Source organism: Artemia sp. Qi Xiang Cuo, chromosome 12 (assembly GCF_049724085.1).
Source record: "Artemia sp. Qi Xiang Cuo chromosome 12, ASM4972408v1, whole genome shotgun sequence".
In the NCBI taxonomy this organism is placed as follows: domain Eukaryota; kingdom Metazoa; phylum Arthropoda; class Branchiopoda; order Anostraca; family Artemiidae; genus Artemia; species Artemia sp. Qi Xiang Cuo.
This window is the reverse complement of record NC_142805.1, coordinates 16,158,833-16,176,020: the sequence shown is the minus strand read 5'-3', so window position 1 is coordinate 16,176,020 and position 17,188 is coordinate 16,158,833. Positions and strand designations below refer to the sequence as shown.

The 17,188-nt window shown below is 36.5% G+C and overlaps 1 protein-coding gene across 2 annotated transcripts in view; it reads right to left on the bottom strand.

Annotated features, from left to right (window-relative positions):
• The window catches only part of Mtpalpha (monolysocardiolipin acyltransferase Mtpalpha), a 152,760-nt gene that overhangs the window by 131,286 nt on the left and 4,286 nt on the right, over nucleotides 1-17,188 (bottom strand). For both annotated transcript variants that reach the window (XM_089098485.1, XM_089098486.1), the window contains exon 2: nucleotides 14,328-14,446. In XM_089098485.1, the coding sequence (XP_088954611.1) occupies nucleotides 14,328-14,446 (119 nt within the window). The remainder of the gene's footprint in view (nucleotides 1-14,327; nucleotides 14,447-17,188) is intronic.

The window sequence follows — 17,188 nt, the reverse complement described above, 5'->3', positions numbered from 1 at the left end:
GCTCTCGCAGAGAGACGTCGGTGATCAAATTTTGTAGCCTAAGACTAAAGTAAAAAATATACAATATTTCACCCCCTCCGACTTTATCTTCATGGGGGAAAGTGGGCCGGAAGTTTCGACCCTCCCACCACCGCCCCCCTTTTACGTTGTCCGATCGGGCTGAAATTTAGAGGATAAGCTTTCCAGTCAGGCCATAATGAGATAGACTTGAAATAGACAGACCACGTTATTCATAATTTAATTCTCTATCTGAATACAATAATCATTTTACATAATTTATATAATTCCGAAAATGTTCAGTTGCCAGAATTTGATAAGCCTGGATTTTGTTTTAATTTTCAGCTTTCTCAGAATTTGTGGTCTAAGCTGCTCCACCCACAACCCTGTAGCCTCCGAATCCCTTCATCTCCCCAAAAAGCCAGATTTATAGAATCTAGAGGATGTGCGGAGTCGCACCAGTGCCATATCTGGTATAAATATATGACCGTTCCACTACATAAGAAAACAATTCTTACTTCATAATATGGAAAATAATCCTAGTTGACATATTTTCCAGGGGAAAAATATGTCATTTTCATATTTTCTTTCCCCTTTTATCTTTCATCTCCCCTTTATCATGTCCTTTTTTACTGTATTTCGAGCTTTTCAATCACTTTTTTCAATGTGATATATTGCTATATTTTTCATATAATCGATATATATTTCAATGTGATACATTTTTCATTGTGATATATTTCAATGTGATATATATCCAATACATTGCAGAAAATATTAAGTCATGAACTTATTTCATATCCACCGGCACTGTTTGAGGTTACACAAAGTGGAAGAACTGTCTTAAAAACTGGCAGTAAGTGCGCTTTATTAGAATTTCTGAAAGACTCTCTTACCATCGAAAAGTGGCCAGCTGAAGTACCGAGTTTCTAAGAGGCAGCAAATGTGGGAGTTGTTGTTGATTTTATGCCCTTTATAAGAGGCCAACGTCACAGGAGGGATGAGATTTTAGTAGACTTTGCTAGAAGGACTTTTACGAATCTTTGATTTTGAGTTGAAGTTATCAAGTATTTTGCAATAGGTTGCATCAAGACGCTGGGTAATTGTAGACAGAGAAAAGCCAAGACAGATAGTCCAAGTAATTGAGAGGCAAATGTTTAAATGGCTGGGGCACAGGTAAATGGCGGGAGTATGCATGACTCTTATTGGACACATACTTGTGTGTTAGTTTTTGGAAAGGCCTAGGGAAACTTTCCAAACAAACAACTCAGCTGCATGTTGTAGTAAATCGTTATGATGGATTATTTAAAGACACTGAGTGTTGTGAAGTCGTTTCTTTGAAAGATATTAGTGTGGTTGCCATTAACGGCGTGGAAACAGAACTGGAAAATTCTTTTCAATTCGACCCAATATGGTTCTCGACAGCTGGGACTATCCTGCTTGATATCCAAAGTAAAGCAAAGCTTATAGAATGCATGACTTTTGGACCGGTACTAACCGCAAAGCCCTTGCTTTTGCAGTGTACCTATCAGGAGGATTTGCAGATAGAATTTGAGCAGTTCAACTGCTTCCAGGTAACGAGACTGTAAACTGCGAGAGATTCTCGAATTAAGTGAGCAGCATACATGAAGAAGCGGATACCCGTGTCACTCTTCACACGGGTTTCTGCGCCTGAACGGGGTGCAGGGCTGTAATTGTGGAAGCAAATGACATACAAATTGTGATCATGTTGCTTCAGTCTTTTAAGACGATTGAAAAACAAAGCCATGCCACCCCTAATGCTTTGGTTCGCTTGCGGGACAAAATCATTTTGATCACTGAACTTGCAAATAGACTCCCACCTTCTCTAGTGAATTCAATTGCGTTTTTGCACTGTTTCACCGGTTTTGATACTCTGAGCTTCGTTTTCTCCAAAGGAAAGAAGACGATCCTTAGAGCAGCTGTGCCGTGGTTACCTCGAATATCTGCTCTTATTGAACATATTTTGGAACAAATCGACCGAGTAGTTGAGGTCGAGGAAGATATTATGAAGCTGTGTTGCGGATTTTGATTACCTTGTACAGAAAATAAGAGGAATTTTTGTGTTTGAATGACCTCCACGTTCACTTGCCCCCTTATCGGATAACGTTGATTAGTCCGCCAGCAATCAACGAATTTTTTGCGCCCCATGTGAAAAGGCGCATTTAACAGTGATCCGTTATGGTTCATGGCCTTATGCCTCACCCCCCGTAACTTTCTCCGCTAGATTTTGGATGGGAGATGAAGGACTGCTGCATAGTACCCATTAAATCAACCCTCCCTGCTTGACCATCCACTATTCAGAAAACTTCGCCATATTGCAAGCGTAAATCTTGTGAACAAAATGTCCATATACAGATAGAGGTTGCGATATTTTGTGCTCTTGTTGTGGGAAGTGCTGCGAGCCCGAGGCTGATTCAGACGAGGAAAATGTGCGTGACTTGAAATGGAGAGATACTAGGAAAAAAAACGTAATGAATTTGAGAATGAGAGCATTAAATAAATACTGTTAATTCTGACTTTGTTTAGTTTCTTTACCTGCGTCATTGCTGCCATTTTTTTCTAACTAATCTTGTTTGTTTGTTATGAAGACATTCTATGACTTCTATGCATTTCTATCTCGTATTTGAGCGGAAAACTGCACCTCAAACCTTGTGGGCGATGCATTTTCTTGCACGAAACACCGAAATGTAATAAAATGTCAAGTTTCGGAGTGTTCCACTCCTCATAAGTAAGCGCCGTTGGTATTTTCCGAATCAGCATGGTCGACTTAGGGGGTGTAGGCTAATTCTCGTACCTGCTCCATACCGTCGTGGTATGTTTCACATTTTTAACACCTGGCGACCGGACTAATAGTTTATTTCCATTATTTGTGACTAGTAGAAAGCTGCCAGACCATTAATTGTGATAAGATAAGAATTGACTAGAAGAAAATCCAGAACAACAGGAGTGATTTCGGCTAGTGCTTTTAGGTGTTAAATTCAAATTAATAGACACAAGACTTTAATGTCAAAGATAATTTAAATGTTAAATTTAAAAAACGGCAGAAAGATCTACTGATTTACTCTAGCTTTTCCCCCACTGGTATGGGCTTCTGGCATGTGAAGCCAAGATATCCAGGCTTTTCCCGTCTATTTCATATTATTTACCCCTCCTCCCTCCAAAAAACTCTATACAGTCCTGATCTTCTCATAAATGCACAGTGTTTTGTCTCTCGGCTGGGGAGTAAAAATTTGAACTTTCAAGATATTTTTTTTTAGGGGGGGGGGATGGGTATAAGGACTTTAATCTTACGTTTTGAAAAAGGGGGCATAATGTTCTGTCTGTTCTTCACACAAGAGTATGCTTCTTCTGGTTTCTTCTGCGTTAAGCCTGTCTTCCAACATGCCTGTTCGCTAGTTTCATTGATAGATGGAAAAGAAGTGTCTTCTAAGAAACTATTGCTCTGTTATGTTTAGAGGTGAATGGATCTATTGCAGGTGTAGCCTCAAGAAAAGTAAACAGATCTGTAGGTTTTTTTTTTTCCCAACAACAATCCACAGAAAAAGATTAATTTGTCAGGCATTTTAAGGCCATGCTTTATTAGCAATTAAATGTAATTATACTTCATAAATCGGACCTTATCTTGTGACTAACATCAGCATAAACTCTGTACGCCAAGAGTACAAAAAAGAAGAACGGAGAAAAGCTTAAGTTTAAGCAGATATCACTAAACATGATCGAAGTTCAACTGTTTCTTGTTATCTTTAAAGATAAATTACCTTTGGAGGAGGATTATCGCCCAATTTCCACTATTTACTCTGAAAGTTCCAAAAAAAAGAAAATAAAATCCAGCTCTTATTACACTGATAAATAAGGCCTGCACAATATTACCGAAACACATTAGTGGGGGGGGAGGTAGGGGTTTTGTTTTGACCACAATTTAAACGTTAATATTTCTCCTTTTCATCAAGGAAACCGTAAAATGAGGTTACTTTGTACCACTTTTCATACACTTTAGTCTGTAAATCAGTATGCGGGATTGATAATGGGGTAAAATCTTTGGAGTTCTGTGGTATTATCTCTCTGGAAAAGGTTTCCACCATAGAATATTGTTTTATTCATTTTTCTATTTAAAAAAAAATAATGCTCGGAAAAATCTCACCCCAGGGTGTGGGGTAACTTTGGGCCTCCTGTCTTTTAAGCATAATTCGATAGTTTTAGTACTAGTTAACTAACTTTGATCCAAAATTTGTATTTTAAAAATTATTTTGACTGCAAAAAATGAAAATAAAAACCCATGAGACTTCAATTGGTTATGACATTAATTAAAAAAACTTTTCCAACAAAATTAGTTTTTCGAAGAAAAGTAAAGAACTCCATTAAACCAAAAAAGAGCAAAAATAAAATCAAATAATCTACCAAGCGTGAAACTACCATAAATCGGCATCGATAAATAAATGAAACCCAAAACGAACAGAAATTACAATAAATAACCGAGTCAAACTGAAAACGAGCAGAAATTAACATGAGTAGGGCTCAAAACCCCTATGCCTTCCCAAGGCCAGAACATAATTTGCACTTTACTGAAAAAATATATAAATGTTTTTACTTTTAGAACTTAAATTAACCAAATAATATTAACATTTTGATAAACAAATATCAGTATATGTATATTAAACTGACAAGGCATATTCATTTTGTATTTTTTTCAGTAAAGTGCAAATTATGTTCTGACCTTGGGAAGGCATAGGGGTTTTGAGCCCTACTCATGTTAATTTCTGCTCGTTTTGAGTTTGACTCGGTTATTTAATTTAATTTCTGTTGGTTTTGGGCTTCATTTATTTATCGATACTGATTTGTGGTAGTTTCAGGCTTGGTAGATTATTTGATTTTATTTTTGATCATTTTTGGTTTAATGGAGTTCTCTACTTTTCTTTGAAAAACTTATTTTGTGGAAAAAGCTTTTTTAATTAATTCTGTTCGTTTTTTATTGACATAGCCTTTTTAGGGAAAAAGGAAAATAATAGTTTAAATCTTTTCTTTGTTTAAGACTTTATAGTTTTGCCTGCTATTTGTATGCTGGAGAAAAAGTTTCAACAATTTTTAACAACATAAACCATTTTAGAAATCTGGACACAAATAGTACTGTTTAATTTAGTTTCAAACCTCCTCTAGTTGACCTGAAATGGAAAACTTGATGCCATTCGCAAAAAAAATCTGTTTACTTTCTTTGATAGCTTGCATACACTTACGCTATTTTGATTTGGTTAAATTTTAAGAGCAGAAGTAGCCCCGAAACTTTGAATATGGTACCCTCAGTCGTTAGTTGGGATACTGCTGAGATGCCTTATTGAGAATTAGAATTAATACAGTGCATTTTTAACAGTGATCTTAACTTACAACCTTTGCCCTGGGGACTCTGGGGGGTTTGTCATCCTTAAATACAAAATTTCCAGAACTTTCAGCTAAGTTGAACAAAATGGTTATCTCTAAACTTTGATAGGATGTGTTTGGGGAAATGGTGGGTGTGAGAGGGGGTCAATTACTCTCCACTCACATTCGACTATTAAAAAGGGCCATTTCAATTTCCAAACAAATGAGCCCTTTTTGAAATTTTTACAACAACTTTCTATATAAACCTTATATTCCCCCAGGGCATAACTTACAACCCTTCTACTGAGTGGGTTATCATCCTAAAAGACCTAATTTCCAGAACTTTCGACTACGTTGAACAAAATGGATATCTCAAAATTTTGATTGTATGTTTGGAGAAATGGTGGGCGTGAAAGGGGGGTTAGTTGCCCTTCAATCACTTTCGACTATTAAAAGGGCACTAACCCTTTCAATTTTCAATTCAATGAGCCCTTTTTGATGTTTTTACAATATCGCTTTCTATAAAAACCATAGATGCTCCCAGGGCATAACTTTCAAATTTCCAGAACTTTCAACTAATTGAACAAAATGGTTATCTCTAAACTTTGATTGAATGTGTTTGGGGAAATGGTGGGCGTGAGAGGAGGGTCAATTACTCTCCACTCACTTTCGACTATTAAAAAGGGCCATTTCAATTTCCTAACAAACGAGCCCCTTTTGAAATTTTTACAACAACTTTCTGTATAAATCTTATATGCCCCCAGGGCATAACTTACAACCCTTCTACTGAGGGCTCTGAGGGGGTTATCATCCTAAAAGACCTAATTTTTAGAACTTTCGACTACGTTGAAAAAAATGGATATATCGAAATTTTGATTGGATATGTTTGGAGAGATGGTGGGCGTAAGGGGAGGGGGTTTAGTTATCGTTCAATTACTTTCGACTATTAAAAGGGCACTAACCCTTTCAATTTTCAATTCAATGAGCCCTTTTGATGTTTTTACAACATCACTTTCTATAAAAACCATAGATGCTCCCAGGGCATAACTTACAACCCTTGCCCAGAGGGTTGTGGGCGGATGGGTTGTCATCCTTAAAGACCTAATTTACAAAACTTTCAAATACGTTTAATAAAATGGCTATCTAAAAATTTTGATTGGATGTGTTTGGGGGAAAGGTGGGCGAGAGAGGGGGTTAGTTGCCCTCAAATCACTTTCGACTATTAAAAAGGGCAATAGCCCTTTGAATTTCCAATCGAATGAGCCCTTTTTCAAGTTTCTAGACACAGATTTCAATAAAAACCTTATATGCCCCCAGGGCATAACTTATAACCGTTGCTCTAAAGACTGTGGGGGAGTGTCCTTCTCAAAGGTATAATTTCCTGAACTTTAAACTGCCTGGAACAAAATAGCTCTCTCAAAATTTTGATTGGATATGTGTGGGGAAATGGTGGGTGTGGAAGGGGTGTTAGTTGCCCTCCAATTACTTTCTACAATTAAAAAGAGCACTAGCCATTTCAATTTCCAATCGAATAAGCCCTTTTGAAGTGTCTACGACAACGTGTTCTATAAAAACCTTTTATGGCCCGAGGGCATTACTCATAACCCTTACTCTGAGGGCTGTGGGGGAATGTCCTCTTCAAAAACATAATTTCTAACTGGAAATCAACAACGCTGAACAAAATGGCTATCTAAAAATTTTGATTGGATGTGTTTGGAGAAAAAGTCATTGAGAGAGGGGGGTTAATTTCCCTCAAATCACATTTAAGTATGAAAATTGGCAATATACCTTTGAATTTCCAATCAAATGGGCCCTTTCTCAAGATTCTACGAAAGATTTCAATAAAAACTGATATGCCCCCAGGGCATAACTTATAACCCTTGCCCTGAAGACTGTGGGGGGAGTGTCCAGCTCAAAGGTATAATTTCTAGAACTATAAACTGCGTGCAGCAAAAATGATATCTTAAAATTTTGACCGGATATGTCTGGGGAAATGATGAGTGTGAAAGGGGTGTTAGTTGTTTTCCAATAAATGTCGACTGTAAAAAAGGGCACTAGCCCTTTGCATTTCCGATCGAATGAGCCTTTTTTGAAGCTTCTACGACAACGCGCTCTATAAAAACCTTATATGACCCCAGGGCATAACTTACAACCCTTGCCCTGAAGGCTGTGGGGGAGTGTCATGCTCAAATACATAATTTCTATCTGGAAATCAACTACGCTCAACAAAATGGCTATCTCAAAATTTTGATTGGATGTGTTTGGGGAAAAGGTCGGCAAGAGAGGGGGGTTAGTTGCCTTCCAATCACTTTCGACCGTTAAAAATGGCGCTAGACTTTTGAATTTCTAATCGAAAGAGCCCTTACTGAAGTTTCAACGACACAAATTTCAACAAAAACTTATATACCCCAAGGGGAGAACTTATAACCCTTGCCCTGAAAACTTTAGGGGGAGTGTCCTGGTCAAAGGTATAATTTCCTGAACTTTGAACTGCGTGGAACACAATAACAATCTCGAAATCTTTACTGGATGTGTTTGGGGAAATGATGGGCGTGGAAGGGGTGTTAGTTGCCTTCCAATTACTTTCGACTATTAAAAAGGGCACTAGCTATTTCAATTTCTAATCGAATGAGCCCTTTTTGAAGTTTCTACGAAAACGCGTTCTATAAAAATCTTATATGCCCCCACGGCATAACTTACAACCCTTGCCATGAGGGCTGTGACGGGGTTGTCATCCTCAAAAACCTAATATCCCAAACTATAGACTATTTTGAATAACACTGCAATCTCAAAAGTGTGATTGGAGGCGATGGGGGGAATGGTGGCCGTGAGAGGGGGTTTAGTTGCCTTCCGACTATAGTTGAATAGTAATAAGAACCATAGACGTTTGAATTTCCAATCGAATGAGTCCTTTTTGAAGTTTGTACGACAACGCGCTCTATAAAAACCTTATATGACCCCAGGGCATAACTTACAACCCTTGCCCTGAAGGCTGTGGGGGAGTGTCCTACTCAAAAACATAATTTCTATCTGGAAATCAACTACGCTCAACAAAATGGCTATCTCAAAATTTTGATTGGATGTGTTTGGGGAAAAGATCGGCGAGAGAGGGGGGTTAGTTGCCCTCAAATCACATTCGACTATTAAAAAGGGCACTAGACCTTTGAATTTCCAATCGAATGAGCCCTTTTTCAAGTTTCTACGACAAAGATTTCGATAGAAACTTATATTCCCCCAGGGCATAACTTATAACCCTTGCCCTGAAAACTGTGGGGGTAGAATGTCCTGGTCAAAGGCATACTTTCCTGAATTTTAAACTGCTTGGAACAAAATAGCTGTCTAAAAATTATGACTGGATGTCTTTCGGGAAAGCATGGGCGTGCAAGGGGATTTAGTTACATTGCAATCGCTTTCAACTATTTAAAGGGGCATTATCCATTTCAATTTCAAATTAACTGAGCCTTTTTTGAGGTTTTTACGACAACGTGTTCTATAAAAATCTTATATGCCCCCACGGCATAACTTACAACCCTTGCCATGAGGGCTGTGAAGGGGTTGTCATCCTCAAAGACCTAAGTTCAAGAACTTGAAACTACGTTGACCAAAATGGCTATCAAAAAATTTTGATTGGATTTTTTTGGAGAACTGGTGGGCGTGAGAAAGGGGATAGTATTCCTCCAATCACATTAGACAATTAAAAAGTGCACTAGCCCTTTCAATTTCCAATCAAATGAGCCTTTTTTGAAGTTTTTACGACACCGCCTTCTATAAAAAACTTATATGCCCCCAGGGCATAACTTACCACCCTTGCCCTGAAGGCTGTGGGGGAGTGCCCTCCTCCAAAAAATTATTTCTATCTGGAAATGAACTACGCTCAACAAAATGACTATCTCAAAATTTTCATTGGATGTTTTTCAGGAAATGGTTGGCGTGGAAGAGGTGTTAGTTGCCTTCCAATCACTTTCGACTATTAAAAAGGGCACAAGCCAGTCCAATTTCTAATTGAATTAGCTCTTTCCGATTTTTATACGCCAAATTCTTCGATACAAAATGCCCTGGTACAAAGTAATAAATTAATAAATGCTGCAGATTGCCAACATCGTTCTTATGTTCCCCCAGGGCATAACTTAAAACTCTTTCCCTAAGGGTTGTGGGAGAGTGTCCTCCTCAACAACATATTTACTATCTGGAAATCAACTACGCTAAACAAAATGACTATCTCAAAATTTTTATTGGATGTGTTTGGGAGAATGAAGGGCGTGGGGGGGGGGGGCTAGTTGCCAACCAATCGCTTTCGACTACTAAAAGGGGCACTAGATCTTTCAATTTCCAATCAAATGAGCCTTTTTGAAGTTTTTACGACAATGACTTCTATAAAAACGTGATATGCCCCCAGGGCATAACTTGCAACCCTTTCCCTGAAGGCTGTGGGGGAGTGTCCTCCTCAAAAACATAATTTTTATACAGAAACCAACTACGCTGAACAAAACAGCTATCTCAAAATTTTGATTGAATGTGTTTCGGGAAATGGTGGGCGTTGAAGGGGTGTTAGTTGCCTTCCGATCACTTTCGAATATTAAAAAGGGCATAAGCAACTCCAATTTTCAATTGAATGAGCCCTTTTCGAAGTTTCTAGGACAACTTCTTCGATACAAAGTGCCCTGATTTAAAGGAAAAAAATAATAAATAATACATTGTGCCCACATCGTTCTTATATGCCCTCAGGGCATAGCTTAAAACCCTTTCCCTGAGGGTTGTAGGGAAGTGTCCCCCTCAAAAACATATTTTCTATCTAAAAATCAACAACGCTGAACAAAATGGTTATCTCGAAATTTTGATTGGATGTGTTTGAGGGGATGATGGGTGTGGAGGGAGGGGGGGGTAGTTGCCCTCCAATCACTTTCAACCATTAAAAAAAGCACTAGCCACTTCAATTTCCAATCGAATGAGCCCTTTTTGAAGTTTCTACGACAACTCCTTCGATACGAAGTGCCGGGTATGGAGAAAACAAAAATAATACATTGTGTCAACATTGTTCTTTACTTAGGCAGCGCGATCGCGCTGCCTATGATAGATTTTTTCCTAGGCACCGTTAAGTACTTCCTGGGGGTTAAATGGAACAATTCCCGCTTTATGAAATCCCGATATCACATTCGCTGCTCCATTACCTTCATCAAGATCATCATCCAAAAGCCGTCAACAACCTTGGAAAATCGCCTTTGCAAAGGCTCTGCTTCTGGAGCCTTTACTAGATACAAAAGATACAAATCAGTATCTTTGCCATGCTATTTTCATTGGACAAAAGTAAACAACATCAATTGGCAGTCTTTGGTGGCTCAAGTTGGCTGGCAGTGAGACAAAACGAACGTTGTGCTTTTTGCACATTTTGAGAACAGACACACTGATATGTGATGACAAGTGTTTGGAAATAATTAACTTCTTTCCGCCCTTTTTCATTAGTGTCAGAAGGAATAGATTTTCAGAAAAGTGTTCAAAGAAAATCCATCAACCCATCCTGACTTAGACCTGTTGTATTGTGCACCTTTGGGGTCATTCTCTGTCCATGTGGACCATAGGCCTTCACTTTTGAATGCAACATTAACGGGATCATCTTCCCAGTCATTCCCACTCATCATGAGTGAAATTTAAATTTATAAATATTGATGACTCTCTCTGGATATTTACTCCCACGTTTTGTGAGAATTTTCTGTCGGATCTGGATCATCTGTAAGATTTATCTTGTCAAAGTTATAGACATTCTCAGAGTCAACGCCCTCAAGCTTTTTCTTCAGATAATTGAAATACTCAGTAATGGTGTGCGGCCCTACCTCTGCTCTTTTTCTTTTGATATTACTACCAAATCTTTCACTTAAAACTGTATTTCTTTTCAAGAAGCTTCTTGTCCATTCTATTCATGGTAAATTTCCATGAAACTTTTTGACAATTCTGCCACATTTATCTAAATAACTTTTCACTAAAAATCAAAGGCTATACCAGTCCAATGGAAAGTCACTCTCTGATAAATAGTACACAGTGTATAGCACACGGTGCACACAGTATCTTTTCCTCTTCCCTGTTTAGCACAGTGAGCCTGCACAGTGGATATAATTTCCCAGTTTGTTTACAAGGGTACTTTTGGAGATTCTATGCTTCTCAGCAGCAGCTCTTTGGGTTAATTTCGGTTCTTAATCTCTCTCAGAGCATTCTCAAAGATCTGGGGTGTATAGTTGACATAAGTCCTGCTCCCAGCTGTCTCCTCGGATTTCTTGGCATCTTAGAACTTATTCACCTCAAAAGAAAGGCATATAAATTGATTGGTACAAAATCATCTGTGGACCAATATCACCTCACCTTACTTGTAAAAAAAGTGGCAATTTTTAGGCTCTTTATCATCAGACATCTTGGTTGTCTGAGGGCTAAATCTTGAGGGCCAAATCTGAAATTTTCTCAGTGCTTGTTGCTAAGGTCCACTGCAAACAGCTTATTTGAAAAAAAAACCAACTGGCTTATCAAAAAGTGTAGCTATTGAGGACACTTGGCTGGTGGTATAAAAAATGTGAAAGTTGCAATTTTCAATTTTTTTTTTTTTAACCAACAAACTAACCTTATAATGTCAGCTGGTTCGCAGATTTTTCACAACAATTGCATATGTGGAAAAAGAAACAAATAAACAACTTATCATAAGCCTAGACAAAACTATGGACTCATAAATCTTTCCTGATTTCGGACCAATATTGCTCCACAGGACCAAAGTAACCTCATTCTATGGAACTGTAACTTGCTTAGACTTAAAAATATACTTTTGGAGACATCAAATCCATCCTAAAAATTGATGCTACACTAACTTATATGATAAATTAACAACATCAGAGAGTTTGGTCAATCATGTGCTTAGTTCTTTTTCGTTTTTAATTCAAGTAACCCTATAGTATGAAACTATTGGTTTCAATATTTAAAAAAAACTAAAAAATAACAGGGTTATTTAAAAACAAACACAGGCTCCGTTTTGAATTTAGAGACATTTCCACAATCTGAACCACATCCCCCTGTCCAATGGACAGAAAATAGGGATAAAATAAGGAAACTGAGCTGTCAAAAAAAAAGGTTTGAATATGTTTTTATCAAGATTTTAAGGTAACTTACTAAGTACAGTTAGATTTCAATTTTATTCTACCACATGACAAGAAATATGTAAGATCCTTCATGGCATATTGCATTGCTTGCAAGCAAAGCTGTTTTCAGGGTTGGTGGTGTCTGGAGAAAATTCATTAAAGCGCCCCCTCCCAACTCAAATATAAGCAAAAACAAAAAACGAATAAAACTGAAAATGTCACAAACGCCGACAACCCCCCAGCCACGGCTCCAGGGGCCCCTGCCCCACCTCTTTGAATGACTCTGCTTTCAAGAAGCAGAAGGGCAGGACATAAAGGACGAGAGTAAAGGAAGGACACTTAAAGAAAGAAACAATTAATGCACTGTTGAAAAAAAAAAAATAATAATTGAAAAACCAAAAAGTAAACGTGTCCTTCTTTTACCAAGCGTGTTACGTGATTTTTACCAAATTTTGCCAAAAGGTCTAACTTCTACTCACTCACCTTAGTCCCTCTTTAACTTTAATGACTTAAGAATAGTTCCCCACTCTGGGTCTAAGACCAATATTGATCACTCTATAGTTCAAGCAGGAGTATGGATAATGGGTAAAAACAGAATCATTTTTCAGTCTAGGAGGGACCAAGTGCCCCCCCCTCAACTGTCACCACTGAACCCCCCATGGCAATTTGCTAGCGATGGAAAATTAGGGTTATATCACCAGCTACTTGAAATGTTTATCTCCTCATAATATTGTTGTATGCTTGTTGTTGTTTGTTATTATTATTTTTTTACTCATTTTTCCTCAGTGTTTGTACAGTAACTACAAATAAATTACTATTATTATTATTAATTTTGCAAGCATTAAAAATAAACATCAACTTCAATTCTGTCAAGGTAACAATATACATCAATTTTAGCTAACACAATGTTTTCATAAATGGATATCAAATAGTAGTTTTTAGGTTGCTATGGAAACCATACATGAGAGGGAGAGTGGAGCTTCAGTCATCCTTTGTGGCTATATGATAAAGATACTATACCATCAAACACAAAAACACAAATGTCACGGAGTCACATTTTGGTTACTAGTTTGACTTATAGAACACATTACTTTATCTGGGATAATAAATTCATATATATTTGAACAATATAAACATCTTCAATATAAAATTATTAATTGGAATTAATTAGTTAAATGTTTTATTAACTAATAACTTAACATACCTTTCAGTCTGGAGGGTCAAACTTTAAGACAGCAACCCATCTCAGACTTCAAAATTAATTTGATTGCTAATTAATTAAAACTCAAAACAAAAATAACATTAAAGCTATAAGTTCAAACACAAATTTGATATTTAGGCAAGGTACAGAGTCGCTTTTTGGTTACTAGTTTGACTTATAGAACACATCAATATATCAAGGATAATAAATTCATATGTTTTTGAATAATATTATATTTCCAATAACCAATTAACAATAAAACTTAATTAGTTAGTTGTTTTATAGACAAATAGCTTAACATGCCTTTCAGTCTAGAGGGTCAAACTTTAAGACAGCAGCCCATCTCAGACTTCAAATTTAATTTATTTACTAGTAAATTAACAATTTAAAACAAAATTAACATAATAGCTTTGAATCAGAAGAGTCAATGAAAGGCGGCAATTCTATTTTCTAATTTGAATTAATTATTGTTTAATTAACAAAATATAATTTAATACATGTATCATTGAAACTAGAGTCAATAGCTCATAATTGGCATTGATCAATATTTTAGTGTAATTTTGAATCTGGCAAGTCAGACTTGATGACTTTGGCTTCTAATTTCAACCAACTGATTAATAATGAAATAATCTAGTAATCTAAAATACCTTTGAGTCTGGAGAGTCAAATCTGATGACAGCAACCCCATCTTTGACTTCTAGTTTTGTGTGGATCCCTGACAATGCTTGGGAGGAAGCAAAATTCCGGGAGAAATTGATTCCTGTAACTGTTTTAAGTTGGGATAAAGACAAAGCTATAATACACATAGATAAAAGGAATAAAAGAGAAAATTATGAATTTTATGTGATTGTCCGGTTTTAAACCTGTAAGGTACCAAAGATATGCATTTTAACCAAATACTAAAATAAGCTTTACCATAGAAATTATAAACTTTGTTTTATATTTTATAAACCTTTTTTATGTTTTTTTATTTTTCTTTTATATAAGCTTTTTTTTAAACTTTTTTTATTTTTTATATAAACTGTTTTTACGTAAACTCTCCTTCAATGAAGAAGAATCAATTAACTAGATTAATGCTGAATCTCAAGGTGTTTTAATTGTAACTGAAGCCTTGTCTACAAATTGCATAGCACTGGATTCATGATTCCATACAATATTAAGGGTTACAACCTTAGTTGCAGTTGAATATCAAATGCAATGAATTGCAAAGAGCTATATATATATTATTCCAGTTCAAAAACAAGTGAAGCAGGGTAGAGCTTTTGAAATAACACTTTCAAGGTGGTATTGGTGGACATTGTGTTTCTTTGTTAAAAAGAAATTTGGGATGTTGTTGTAATATATAGGAGTCCCTCATTTCAGACTCAAAAATTTTGACTGAAGACTGAGTCAAAGATGCAAAGACTGGTTCAAGACTCAAATAATGGACTCTCACTGCAATATTTATTTCTAGCAAAGATAAACTTTTAGTGCTTACCCATTTCTAAAGAAAACATGGTAATAAAATGTGTACCATTAGATTCCTTATTTTATGCTCTTTCCAAATGTCATGGTTGCTTTTCTGACAATAAACATTACCCAACCTCCTAATGGTCCTAGATATAGCCCTTATGTGAGCATTTGACCAACAATATAGCTTTAAATAATATGTTTATCTGTTGTTTTTATCTATGGCATGTCATGTCTTCTTTGTCAGATCAGTTTCTTGCATTCTTGACCTGGTAAAAACCATTTTGCTTAAGTGACTGCAACAGAACTTTTGGGTAAAAATGTTTTTAAATGATTAAAATATGAATACCAATAGAAGGGCGCTTTGCTGCAGAAAACGCTGGTCCTCCTGTACAATGCTCTTATAAAACCCCATTTACAGTATTGTGCAATGATCTGGCAATCAACTTTTAAATCCCACCTGCGAAAACTGAATTCAATTCATCAACGATGCCTGATATTAATTGGAAAAAATGAAGAGTACTTGTCATTAGGGTCCCTGCATCAATTATCATGCTTGACCTTTGTGTTCAAGTTTTTAGCTGGAGAGCTGCCATCTGCGTTTAAAAGATTATTTCGACCTATTTCAGACCAGCATAATTTGCATACCCGATCATCATCAAACCTGCAAATACCCCTCACCCTGACTGTGCAATCAGATTTCGCTCCTAACGTAGCTTGTGCAAAGATATGGAACCTGATCCCAGAAGAGCTGAGAGGTAGGAGCTCCCTCGCATCATATAAAAAAAGAGTAAAAAATCAGTTAATAGCATTACAAATGAATAGTTAAAAAAAAGAAGAAAAAAAAAGAATTAAATGTAAGTAGTAAATTTAAATTTTAAATTACAAATGTATGATTTTCAAATATGACGGGGTGGTTTCCCCTGAGGGTAAGGGACGGGAAGGTAATAGTTTTAGTTATTTGGTAAATGAGGGGTATGGTTGTGTCTGAGATTAGGAGCGGTGACCATTCTGTGTATTATGTTAAATTGTAATGATTTTGGTTCTCGGCGTCCAGGAATGGACTGAGTATTTTGATTATGTGTGATTTATTATTTTCATTTGTTAATAAACCCATTGAACTTGAACTTGAATCATCTGATTCATAGAAATATGCTTTATACTATAAAGTAAGAATTTCATTGCTTTGGCACTTTTTTATATATTCTAGGGATATGTCTGGGACCTTCAGAGGGAGGGGGTGAGGTGTGCTGCCAGAAAAACAGCCTAAGTACTGGGAAAGAGAATAAGGAATCTGATGATACTATTTATAATTATATAGCATATCAAGCAGTCTACAATTTCTAGAGTCTGTGTTTAATTCTTCTCAACATGTATTGTCAATAATTGGAGCAAACTATCTAATGAAACAGTTACTGCTGAATCCATTGATGTTTTTAAACAAAGACTAGATTCTGAGTGATCCTCCAGAGACTGTAAACTCAATTGCAATGCTATTAAATATGGAACAGCACCTGGTCACCTGTGAACCTGCATACAACTAGTCATCATTCCAGAGCTCTAAAAGGAGAAATCCTTAGATTGCTCCTAGCTGCAATTTAATGTAATAATTATATAACAATTATATAATTATAAGGTTCTTGAAAGAATAATCAATTCTGCAGTTGTAAAACATCTTAAAGCAAATAATGTTTTCCACAGTTCACAACAAAGCTTTTGTTCAGAAAGATTTATTGACACCAATCTCCTTGAATCCTATGATCATGTCACCAATTTGCTTGACATGGAGGAGTCTGCTGAAATGATTCTGCTTAACTTTTCTAAAGGTTTTGACAAAGTTTGTCACAAGAGACTTGGAATTGAAGTATGTGCAGCCAACCTTAAAGAGAAATTCCTGCTCTGGATCCTTGATTCTTTACTTGAGATCACAGCGTATTCAGTTATTTGATGACTCTGGCAATTGTATTTTTTCTTTCTTTACACATATTTTGAGTAGAGTTCCTCAGGGAAGTGTTTTGGGTCCTACACTGTTTAATATCTTTATTAATTATGCTCCTTC